Source organism: Agelaius tricolor, unplaced genomic scaffold (genome assembly GCF_023055355.1).
Source record: "Agelaius tricolor isolate 1412-34295 unplaced genomic scaffold, bAgeTri1.0.p SCAF_14, whole genome shotgun sequence".
Classification (NCBI taxonomy): Eukaryota; Metazoa; Chordata; class Aves; order Passeriformes; family Icteridae; genus Agelaius; species Agelaius tricolor.
The window spans coordinates 4,871,110-4,883,130 of record NW_027269274.1 but is presented as its reverse complement, the minus strand read 5'-3'; the positions used below and the strand labels follow the sequence as shown (position 1 = coordinate 4,883,130).

Genomic DNA, 12,021 nt, shown 5'->3' with positions numbered 1-12,021 from the left:
ATTCCCCAGGGCAGGAGCTTTCTGTCCTCACAGCCAAGTGCTCTGCAGTGGGGGGGACACATCCAAAATGCCAGGCAGAAGCAGAGAGAGCTGCAGGATTTCCTGCAAGGACCAGGCAGAGCCTGGGCTCTCTGCAGCCCTGGGGAGAGCCCCCACAAGCAGGGGGTGTCAGCAAACAGCAGCACATCCCCCATGGCTCCCAGGTTCAGCTCTGCCAAGGGAGATGCACCTGGCAGAGGTGGCACCACCTCAGACACGAGGCTGGAGAGGTGTTTCCTCTCCTTGCTTTCCCAAAAGTTTATCAGCACAAGCACTAAAGCTTCAGCAACCCAACAGGACTGTGTCCTGGGAAACTCCTAATGGGGTTCAGGAGAGTTCCCCCCACCAGAGGGACTGAGCTCACTGTGAGCTCTGCCTGCAACACTGCCCAGAGCATCACAGCTACCAGGGAGGGCAGGATGTTTGATTGTTTTGCACCAGCCACAGGAAAAAGTTGTGCAACCAATGAGTTCATCCTTGACTGTGACTGAGTTCATCCTTGAGTGTGACTGAGTTCATCCTTGAGTGTGACTGCTCCCCACTTCCTTCAGTGCTGGGGTACAGTTAGTGGTGGAACAGCTCATCTGCTCCACACAGAAAACTGCCCTCACAACATCAATTTTATAAATACTTTTCATCCTGGCTATTTGAAATCAAGCTGATTTGCTCAGATTTAAGAGCCAGTGACATGCAGGAGGAAGGGCAGAAAATCTTCATGTATTCTACTCACCTGCTCTGCAAAGGAAGGTTGCCATAAACATTCCCATAACAGCTGGAGTAGGAGGAATGAGACAACGTATCATAGTCTGAAAGTCCCAGTGCAAGGGGGGTTCTCCAGTTCCCAGCAGTGTTTGTAGAAGATGCTGCAATTAAAAAAAAAGGATTACAACAAATTACACCTTTCTTCAGCTATATCAGCTGAGGCAAACAAGAAAATTCTCATCAGCAATCTCTATGGGGTTTTGCAGGACAAAGGCAGACAATGCAAACACAATATGATTTACAAGCCCTGTAGGGAGGCAAGCACTGTACAGGTGGTACTCTGGAGCTCTTAAAGTGCTTTCTGACACAGTCAGTGATGCTCACTGGGCTGTATTTTGGAAGCCATCACAGCCACTGCATTTACATGGCATGAAGCTTTGTATACTGCCTCTAGTTGCTAAATACACCTGTCAAACTCAAATGCTCTTTGAACTTCTCTGGGTTACTGTGCTTACACAAAGAGCAAAAGGCTGATTTACCCTTAGGAGAAGAGAACAAGCAAGACTTTCCTTCCAAGAACAGAACAAGATCCTACTTGGCTCCTCATCCACCTTTCAGGACAGAGCTCTGCTGACATCACCGAGGCAGTGACAGGGGACAGAGCTGACAGCACAGCAGGGGCTTACAAAAGCACTGGGCACAGGTGAAATCAGACCTTACCCGAAGAGAAAGACGACACCCGACTGCTGGGCGAGCACGGCGTCTGCAGAGCAGCAAAGCCCAAACTCCTCTGAGATCCTCTGTCAGACTCAAAGCCCGCCTGCAGGCTGTGACCCTGCTCCTTCTGGCTGGAGGCACGCTGGTACCAGCCCCGGAGATGCTCTGCTACTAAGGCCTTGTGAATGTTTTTGGTTATGTGCTCCGTTTTAGCAACTTGCTTCCTGGGGAGCCTGAGGGTGGCATAGGGGTTGTGTGGGACTCTGTCCACCTCGTCCTCGTGGTAGGAGCGGAATTCGCGGTACCGCTCGTAGCCGTAGTGCGCCGACGAGCGGTACGAGGGGTTCACGCTGTACTGCCCCTCCGTGTCACTCTCATAGACGTACCCCCCGTTGTAATAAACGTCAGGCTCAGTGTAAGGGCAGTACCCAGGAATGTAGTAATTAGAGGAAGGCTGCTCCTGATTTTTGTGGAAGGCAGCGCTGCGGGCGTCCTTGTGTGCCAGGTTTGGCATGCTCCCTGAACTTGCTGTGGAAATGTTGTGTTTCTTTGAGCGCCTGCGGCCCCTGGTCCTGTTGTCGAGGGTCTGAGTGGTGTAATAGGGATTGGGAGTGGGTGTCACGCAGTAATACTCTGCACTTGACTGGCTGGTGTAGGATGATCCATCGTCCAGGATCTCTGTGCTGCTGCTCCGCTGGGACTTGCAGAGGGAGAAGGCTGGCTTGTCAGCAGGAGCCTCGGACAGCAGGTGTGTCTGTGATTCCAGGCTTCCGCTGCGCTGCCGGCAGTGGCGCGGGGAAACATCTGGCCTAGAGCAACGCAGATGTTGGCTGGTTAAAGGCAAGTCTCACACAAATAAACACACAGAGCATGCAAGGACAGGTCAGCTGCCTCCCCAGCCCGAGCACAACGCAAATCCTGCCTTATGTTTCCACACAGAGCATTTGCAACGCACAGGACTCAGTTTGGCTGAATTTTGTATTGGCTGCAACAGCAGGAGATCTGCCTTATAATAATCTGTCAGGCTGAGCAAGGTTAATCTGTGACAGGGGCACACTGAGCTAAGGTCACAAACACACATTTGGTAATGATTTACGGGAGGGCTCCCTCAATCACCTGCAAACCTACTGCTATTGATATGCTCCATGGAGCTGTTCTAGCTCATAAAGTGACCAAATGCCATAGATACACCCAGCCAATACTAATGATGGAAGCTGTCTGAATCCCAGTAACTCTGCTTGCAAACAGAGAACTCTCCATCAGTAAGCATCATGTAAACATCAGAAATCTCCATCTCCATTCCTTTCTAAAAGGAATGGCCTAGACAAGTAACGAGCTTGGAGCAGAACATGCAAAGATGGGTTTCCTTTGGATCTGTCTCTCACAGCTGCATTACCCCACCAAACAAACCTTGAGCTCTTGATAACATTCTAAGATTCTTAGCATCTCTCCTTCTCCACCGTGGATTGGCTTCCCAATATAATATCTCTAACCAACATTCTGAAAGCAGTGGGAATCCTTACACTGGCTGAAGCTGCTAGCACTAAATCTGACATGATCACACAATCACCTGCAAACCTACTGCTCTTGATGTACTCCATGGAGCTGTTCTAGCTCATAAAGTGCTCAAATCCCATAGAGTTGGGCTGGAGACACAGCTGACACTAGTGATGGAAGCTGTCTGAATCCCAGTAACTCTGCTTGCAAACAGAGAATTCTCCATCAGGCCTCACATGAATGATGTCTGCTCTGACACTGTACCAGCTGAAACACTGATACCCCGCTCTGGGAAAGCCGCACAGCCAACAACCCTCCGCCCTCTTAACACCATTTCCTTTCACCCTCGTGCTTCCCCAGGGATGTGTGGCACCCAGAGCCCAGGTCTCTTACTGCAGGTGGCTGCTGCTGTAGGCGTTGCGGGTGAGCACGGGGGTGGTGGGCATGCTCCTGCCGCCCTGCGGCGGCGCCGGCCGCTCCAGCGCGCGGAACGGGCTGCTGTGCGCCGAGAGCACCTCCCTGCAGCAAGGCACACAGACACAGGGAGGTTAAACATCCCCCCACATGTCACAGCACACCCACCATTACATTCTTTCTCACACGCTTTCTGTAAATAGCTGATTGTTTTGCATTCTTTTATGGAGGAGGAGAAATTTGATGGGCTGTTGGTTTGTCCAGTGTCATTGGAGAGGTGGCACTGTCACCTCCAATCCACTGTGACTTTTGGAAAACTATAAATGTTGGAGTCAGATAATAAACTTCCTTTTTTCTTCACCTTGAGAGCAGCGGTGTGCGCTTGTGTTCTTTCGTGTCCCTAAGTGGATGTGTGAGAAAGAGAGTTGGTAAATAGGAAGGAAAATTCAATCCCTTCCTGTGGTTAAAGGGAGGTGTTCACAGGATGAGCAGCAAGACAAAGGACAGAACCATTGAGGAGAGACAGAGCAGGTAACAGAGAAGGGAACAAATTAGGCTTTCAAATTAAGCACATGGGTACATATGGCTATTATTTGACTTCTGAACTTCATGTGGAGGAGTGTTCTGCTAGTCTTGAGGGACAGATGAGGAAAAAAAGCAAGACATTGCTCAAAACTTTAAAACGTCTTTAAGTGTATCTTTAACAGCCTGTTCACCCACGACAGTCCAAGAAATCTCAGGACCAGGGGGAATCCTCACACTGGGTACAGCTGCTAGCACCAGATCTGACATTATCACACAATCACCTGCAAACCTACTGCTCCTGATGTGCTCCATGGAGCTGTTCTAGCTCATGAAGTGCTCAAACCCCATAGACTTGGGCTGGAGACACAGCTGACACTAATGATGGAAGCTGTCTGAATCCCAGTAACTCTGCTTGTAAACAGAGAATTCTCCATCAGATCTCACATGAATGATGTCTGCTCTGATAATGTACCTGCTGAAATACTGATACCATCAGGAGGGATGGGTAGGGTTTGGTGCTGCCTGAATCTACTAAGCACAGTCATCAGGAAGATGACAAGTTGTTAAATGAACACTGAAAAAACCCAGAAACTGACACACAGAATGACAGCACGAGCAACTCCTGAAATGCAGCCCTTGCTATTATATTTCTCACCATCTCTTCACAAAAACTACACTGCTCTTTGGTTTGAGATACTCTGTCAACTGCTTATACACACTTTTGTTCCTAGCCAGGAAATTCAGCTCCCATCCCCAAAGCCTGTAAGGCCAGAAGAGCAAGGAGGCAGTGGGCTCTGCTGGAATGCTCATCAGGGACAGGATGCAGCTCATGGCAGCAGGTGCAGAGTGCAGCAGCAGTGAGATTTGCCTACCTGGAGTGTCTGCTTTCCAAGAGCTGCTCGTTTATGGATGACTTCCTGAGATGAATTCTCTCCACGCCAAGGGACTTTGGTGGGGGAAGTCTTGGAGAAAGCTGTGCAGAGCTGGGTCTCTGTGCTGCTGCAGGAAGTGATTCACTGACTGTTGGAAAGGAATATGCACTCTGTTAGAGCAAAATCCCTGCTATTTCTGCCCTGTGTGCAAATCTGTGGCCCCTAAGGAAGAAGCACTTTGCAGTACTGAGACAATGACAGGAGCTGTGGATCTAGAAAAGATTTCCTGCCTGCCCTGAGCTCTCTCCACACAGACAGGACATTTTGGAGGCTCCTACAGATCCCAGCAGCACCAACTCCTATGAGACTACACCCAGCTTGGGGCTATGCCAGATCACAGAATGGAACTTCCTGGGAAAAGATCTGTTTGCAGAGCAATCCTTTCCAGAGCCAAGCAGACAAGCTCAGCCTCTGCAAAGGCCAGTTCTTTTCCTTCACCTTCCAGCTCTTGAAAATGACATTTTAAGAATTAGTTTTGAAACACAACCTGAAAGAGACTGACTTCAAAAGCGACTGAATGAGCAAAGACAACTGACAGACACATTTGGCTGAAGGCAATTGGGAAGATGCTGGTTTGATCCTTGTTCTCACTTTGCTTAGGGCACAACCAGGTCCCGACAGAGCCAACAGGAAACTCCAACTAATACATATAAATGCAGGATGAGCATCACAGAGAACACGTTCACAAGCCTGGCTCCACTTCTACTTGTACAAGCAGGAATCAGGTGTAAATCCATTTTATGGCACCACCTGGCTTGTACAAGTCTAAAACTGGGACAAAGTGAGATCAGAATCAGACCCAAACCGAAAAGTGAGTAATGATTTAGATAATGTTTGTCCCCAAATGATGATTATCCAGTTTAAGGGAGAGGCAGGCCAAGTCCTTTCCACCTTGTGGAACAGGGTGTGAGTGTGTCTGTGGGTGTGTGTGTGAAATGAGTAAGCTGAGCAAACACCACCCCGTGCAAGATGCAAGCTCACCAGGGAACAGATAAACGAAAATAGAGCGTTAGTATCTGTGACTATTGCACCTTTCTTTCTCCAAGTTTTATGGTAGCTGTGAGGGAAGAAGGGCTGGGCTAATTCTCCCAATTTGTAAGTCCTTCAGTTCTAGGCCAGGCCCTAGGGACAACGTATTTGACACTCACAGTGTCCTCAGCTTGCAGGTTGGTCATGTTAAAACCAACTTCCTTCTCTAAAGATGACTCAGGTCAGCTCACAGAGCTGCAGAACCTTTCAGAAACTAACCCATTAAGAGGAATGACATTCCTGAGTAGCTATTTTTTCCTCTTCTGTAAAGTAATTTATCATCTAAAGGCTTACTGTAAAGTAATTTATCATCAAAACTACAGAATAATATAATGACTTGTACTGGAAGGGACCTTAAAGCTCATTTCATTCCAACTCCCTGCCATGGGCAGGGACACCTTCCTCTAAATGTTTTTGCTCAAAGCCCTGTCCAGCCTGGCCTTGAACACTTCCAGGGATGGGACATGCTAAAGGACATTAAGTCAAAGAAACATCTCTGAATGGACAAACTTATTGGGGAAAAAAAGGGTAAGCATCATACCATCATCATAGGTGGTTGTGTCTGACAGGGAGCTGCTCTCGGACGGAATTATATCATCTGTGAATAAAAACAAACACTTTAAGCATAAAAGAGCCAACATCAACTTACAAATATCTTAATACAGTTTATTTTCTAGAGTTTCAGAGCCAACTGATACTTGTAGCACTGCAATCCTTATTCTTTAGCCCCCACAGCCTAAAGACAGCCTTGGTACATCATCACTCTGTGTGTTCACTGCAGTTCAGCAAGCGACCCAGGTAATTATCAAAGGAGATTTTTTTTTTTTTTTTTAATCTGCAGCAGGAATCAGGCCAAGATTTACAAAGGTGTTTTCCACCCCACTTCGAACAGATCTCACAGGGTGTTTTGGTGCTTCAGGAGGAGTCAGGAGCCTACACAGACATGTAGATCTTGGCTGTTAGCAGCTAATCTCCTCCAGGTACACCTGAAACCCCACCAGGTAGGTACAAAAAGCCTTTTAAAATTTGGCACTCACTTTTGAATGTTTCCTCAGCACACAGATCCTGTTTCAATTAAATTAAGATCAATCCAGAGTAATTCCACTGATTTCTATCAAGGTATTGCAAATTCCAGCAACACAGATAACAGGAACTGTTCCATGGGGGTACTAATTTTTCTGTTTCTTTTACATTTTGTTGTTTATTCACAGCACTTCACTGTACCTGTCTCACCTCGATGCTACACAATGAGAAGCAGCCTGTCCTCACTCAGGTTTGGAGCAGACCACCAGCAGCAGAGAAATGAGGCTGAACTAGAGATAATTAACCCATGGACAGCTCAATCCCTAGGCTGGTTCTGACAAGATACAGCACTGGTGGGGTAAAAAAACCCCATGAATCTTCAAGCATGAGAGAAAGGAAGCAATGAACAATGAGAGTGGCAGCCACTTTGTGTATGACACCTGCCTGTGCCCCCAGCCACCATGAGCACGTGCAACGTGCACTGCTCCTGCTGTCACAGCCTGCTGCCAGGAAAGCTCTGGTTACAAGAATGCAGTCAAGAGAGCAGCTGTTCAAAAACAGCAAAAACCAGGCCTGGCCCCTGCCCTGGGGGGACTTGTCAGACCACCGAGGATGGGCTGAAGCCCTGCTTGCAACCTGACACTGGGAAAAAGCTCCAGGGGAGCTGATTAATGTGGATCTGACCACAGGGTGGTAAAATATGGAACTGGGCCCAGAGTGGGGAGGAACAAAGCCTGCTGAGGAAAAGAAAAAAGCCAGCCTAAAGCTACAGTGCTGGATTCAGGGGGGGTGTGCAATGCTGACATATTCAGATATGGTGACATATCTGAATTTAAATCCCAGGTCTGTGCAACTCCCTGCAAAGAAGGAAGAAACTCTGGGCTAGAGAGGGAGGAAAGGGAAGAGAAGGTGGAACACGGAAAGCAGTCCAATATGTCCTTCACCTCCTATCCCTTGGGGCTGGGATGGAAACAGCTATGGTTTGGTTCAATAAATCAGTGGGACTATTTAACATATTACTTGCAACAAGTAATTCCCTGAACTCACAGACTCGAGTGACTCATCACTGCTCAGCCTCCTGAAACCCAGACCTGGACAGCACTGCTGGTGATGGTGACAAGGTTACACATAAAATCAATTACTGAAGCAGGGCACAGCTCTGCTCCAGGTAAACAAATACACAGTGCAGGCTGAGAGCCTGGCACTGGAAGGGAATGCAGCTGCTTATTGCTGGCTTGGACAACAGAGAAAAACACTGCCAACAACAACAGTGGCACCCAACAACAACAATGGATGGATGGATCTCTCTGCTCATCAGCCTTGCTGGTCATTACCACACACCAGGTGCCCCAGGTAAGGCAGGATCTGCCACAATCAGTATCCACACTGGTGAGCAAGAGGCTGGAAACAGATGTTTCCCTCCCCTCTGTCAGTCAGAAACAAGCTGGGCCACATTGAATGCTGATCATCAGCCTTTCAGAATAATCATTTGTGATGATGGATAGCCCAGTGATGCTGTGGTGTGTCAGGGGTAAGGATCCAAAACTCCTTCAACTGGCATGGATACTAACAGGCTTCCACACATGATCAACAAAGCAGCAAGAATCTCACTGCCCTTAGGAGAGACACACTAAGAATGGAGGGGCCAGGAGTATCTGCTTTTGCTGTGCTCATCAGTGGCAAATGGATTTAGTTAAAAAAATTTGTTTGCTACTAATTGCATTCATAAACTCCTGAAGTTCACTTATGACTTCTGGGAAATCAGGAATGTTAAATCAAGAAGCAATATCCTCCATCCTGCAGAACACCCTGCCTGCTCTGTTTCTGCTGGAACTGAAGCACCACGGGAGGGATGGGGGAGAGATGTTGCATGTGGCATCCCACATGTACAACTGCACTCATCCCACCAGGAATTCAGGCACCAGAAAAGCTTCACCCAAGGTGTTGCTGCCAGCCTTTCTGTGCACAGCACCTTCAGCCCATACCTGGTGCTGGAACATGCCTGTGCTTGCTCCTAAAACTGTGGCTACTCTGCCCCCAGCCTACCCCAGTGCACTGAGTGTATCAGATGCAGCAGTTTCATCTTTTTCTTATTTAACTGCCTTGGAGAAGATAAAAATCATATAGAAAAGATGTACACAAAGTTTCTAAGTAAGCCAAATTGCTCTTTTCCCCTCCTGTTTGCATCAGAACAAGGGGAATTCTCTCACCTGGTAGAGCCAGAGTTGATTTCTGGGTTGGTTTTTTGCCACACTTGATTCTATATTCATTTATGGAGTTTTCTATCTCTTGTAGCTTTTTTACAGCATCAGCATACTCTTGCTTTCTTTTCTTCTTCACGTTTTTGCAGAGGTCTGGCTCACTGGCAAGTTTCTTTGCAGCTTCCACCAGCTTTTGGTGTATGATAAAATTGCTCTCCAAGTCCTGCAAAGTAGGGTCCTGCAAATTCATGAGAGAAGTTATTTGCTTGTACTCCAGAGAGAAATTATCAATGAAAGTCATTAATATAAAGATCTATTTTTGTGGTGATGAAGTGAAATCTTGAGCACAAATACAGAAATACCAAAGTACATACACAAGACAATCTCAGCATATGAAAGTCTTAGGTCTTATTTCTGACTAGGGTACAATTTTGAGATTTCTTGGGCAAGGTCCAAAGTTCTGAAGCCCAGGTGACATAACACATACTCTTAAATTCAGGTTTAGGCTGCTAAACATCCTGCTATGAGTCCAACCCTGAAAACATCATTCAAAATCTCTCCCTACTTCAGAGAATATAAAAATGGAAATTGGTATCACCATACCTACGTAAGAGGGAGTTTCAGGCTTTAATTAATTGTTTGTAAACTACTTTGAAAAGCTCAGATGAAAGGCACTGCAGAAGTGCTAAGCAACACGTTATTAAATCTGGTCAGCAGGATTTTGGTTTAATGGCATTTAAGCAGTCCACAAAATCACTTTGCTGCAGACAAGGAGCACACCAGCCCTATGAGGCAGGGCAGTGAGTTTCTGGTGAAGGACAGATGCCAAGTGCCCAACACCTGCTTATTTGGATGATAGAGCTTGTTAACAAATCTCACAAGGAATGAGGGGGAATGGAGTGTGTCCAGAAACTGCAAACATCTGAATTATCCTATCACTCGAGTCAGTCCCTGCCAGCAAAGTTCATTTTAGCTTCTTGAGCAATCCAGGGAGGTTTTACTCAGGTGGAATCTTCATTAAGCCACAGGTAAAACTCCTCCTCCTGTCACCTGTCACAAAACTATGCTCACAGACAGATGATTTTGCAAGGTGGATAGAGCACACCCCTGCCACATTCTGGGTTCTAACACCATCCCAACATGACACAATTCAATGCTCCAGAAAAGCCATGGGCTGCCAAATAGCATTATGCACCTGATCTTCTCTAATTAGCAGTAAAATATCCATTAAAATTCATGCAGGGATTCAGGTTGGGTGAACTTAAGGCCTTTAGCAACAGCCAATTTCCTGGTCAGTTCAAAGCGCGGCTGAAAAAAGGGGCAGAACCCACCAAAATTTCCCACTCCACACAAGCAACTGCCCCAGCTGCCTCCTCCTAAAAGCCCCAGGGAAGAGCTGGATTATCTACAGGTGGCTTTGGCCACTGGTCTGGGCAGCCCAGCCCTGTGTGCAAGCAAGCTGCCGTGCTCACCTCCTCGCTGGGGAGCAGGTTGTCATCCAGCTTGAACGCCGTGCCAACGCGCCTCCTCACCTGGGGAGGCTCCTCTCCAGCACCCAGGGGATACTCCTTGGGCATCTTGCCTGTCAGCTCCTGGGGAACAACACAGAGGGCTCCAGGTAAGGCCCAGTGGGAGGAAAGGGCTCCCACCTGCCTGACCCCAGTGTGAGGTGCAGCTCTCACCGCCTCTCGCAGGCAGATTTTCTTCAGCTCCTCAACTTTCTGAAGCAGTTTTTCCTGAAGGAGTTTCTCTTTCTTCTTTAGTTCCATAATTTTCTCCTTCTTTTGTTCTTCACTGACCTCTGAGTCCTGAGAGCCTGGAAAACACATTCTGTTATCAGAGGATTTCCAGGTAAAGGGTAAAGGCCATTTTAATTGTCTGGTAGTCTCATTTCCCTTTTACCAAACAAGCCCCATTAAACCTGGTTACTTCACATTTATGTGCAGTATTACCTGATGAGATCAAACTGCCATTGCTGGCCATAATAAGCTGGTTCTTGGCCTCCAAGGTCACCAGCTTTGACACTTTTGGAGTTCCCATCTCTGTCAGATCCATGGCGATATCATCCAAACTTCTGGCTGATGGAATTTTTGCCTGAAGGAGTTAAAAAAAAACCCAACAGCCTCATTGAGTTACCTCTAATTAACTTCAGAGCACATCACAGAAGATGACATTTCACACATCATCTCCCACAAAATTAAGGGCTAAAGCAACAGCATCACACAGGTGCTTGTGGTATTTAAGGGCTGTTTGGCATTCCCTTCCCCTCTCCCCCAAAACCTGAACCATCTCCCAGCTCAAAATCTCTGCAGCTTTCAAAACAAACATAGGAAAGGAGACAAAAGAAAAGGCAGATTAGACACCCAGACATGGGAATTCCCTCTTCCATGATTACACTGCCATAGGCCTTAACTGCAGGCAGGCTAAAATGGATTGAATACCAATACCACCACTAGGAGACTGCTCAAAAAGCTGACAAAAACAATTCATAGTTTTTCTCTGGAGAGTAGTTCATCTGTGGAAAAACACATGCTGAAAGGTGTTGAAACCCATGCTTGCAGTAAAATGCCTCATAACTTACTTTGCTTTGCTTCCTGTCCAAGTAAAACTGGTGCTGACTGATTGCCATCACCCAGATGGACTTGATCAGGGAAGTGTTTGCATACCAGGTCTGCACAACCAGCCCACTCTGACCAAAGGTCCTTCTTGACACTGAAATTCTGAGGAGGTGAAAAGAAATGCAATTTCGAGACAGGTCTTTGAGGTTTAAAGTCCACAATGCCTCTCTCTTAACCAGGTGAGGCTCAGTCTTTATTTTAGGGATGCAAAAACTCAGATTTCCTTCATCCCATCACGCAGTGCTGCTGCAGATTTGGCCATGACAAACAGTCCTCCCCCTGCTCCAAGAACTCCCTGAATGGACCCAGAGGAATCTGAGAGGA

At 47.2% G+C, this 12,021-nt stretch overlaps 1 protein-coding gene across 2 annotated transcripts in view; it reads right to left on the bottom strand.

Moving 5' to 3' along the window:
* FRMD4B (FERM domain containing 4B) overlaps nucleotides 1-12,021 on the bottom strand; it is a 126,339-nt gene that overhangs the window by 2,520 nt on the left and 111,798 nt on the right. For both annotated transcript variants that reach the window (XM_071439362.1, XM_071439361.1), the window contains exons 13-22: nucleotides 11,661-11,799; nucleotides 11,032-11,173; nucleotides 10,762-10,895; nucleotides 10,552-10,671; nucleotides 9,089-9,317; nucleotides 6,397-6,453; nucleotides 4,767-4,914; nucleotides 3,349-3,474; nucleotides 1,462-2,267; nucleotides 770-902 (exon numbers count right to left, since the gene is read on the bottom strand). In XM_071439362.1, coding sequence (XP_071295463.1) covers nucleotides 770-902; nucleotides 1,462-2,267; nucleotides 3,349-3,474; nucleotides 4,767-4,914; nucleotides 6,397-6,453; nucleotides 9,089-9,317; nucleotides 10,552-10,671; nucleotides 10,762-10,895; nucleotides 11,032-11,173; nucleotides 11,661-11,799 — 2,034 coding nt within the window. The remainder of the gene's footprint in view (nucleotides 1-769; nucleotides 903-1,461; nucleotides 2,268-3,348; nucleotides 3,475-4,766; nucleotides 4,915-6,396; nucleotides 6,454-9,088; nucleotides 9,318-10,551; nucleotides 10,672-10,761; nucleotides 10,896-11,031; nucleotides 11,174-11,660; nucleotides 11,800-12,021) is intronic.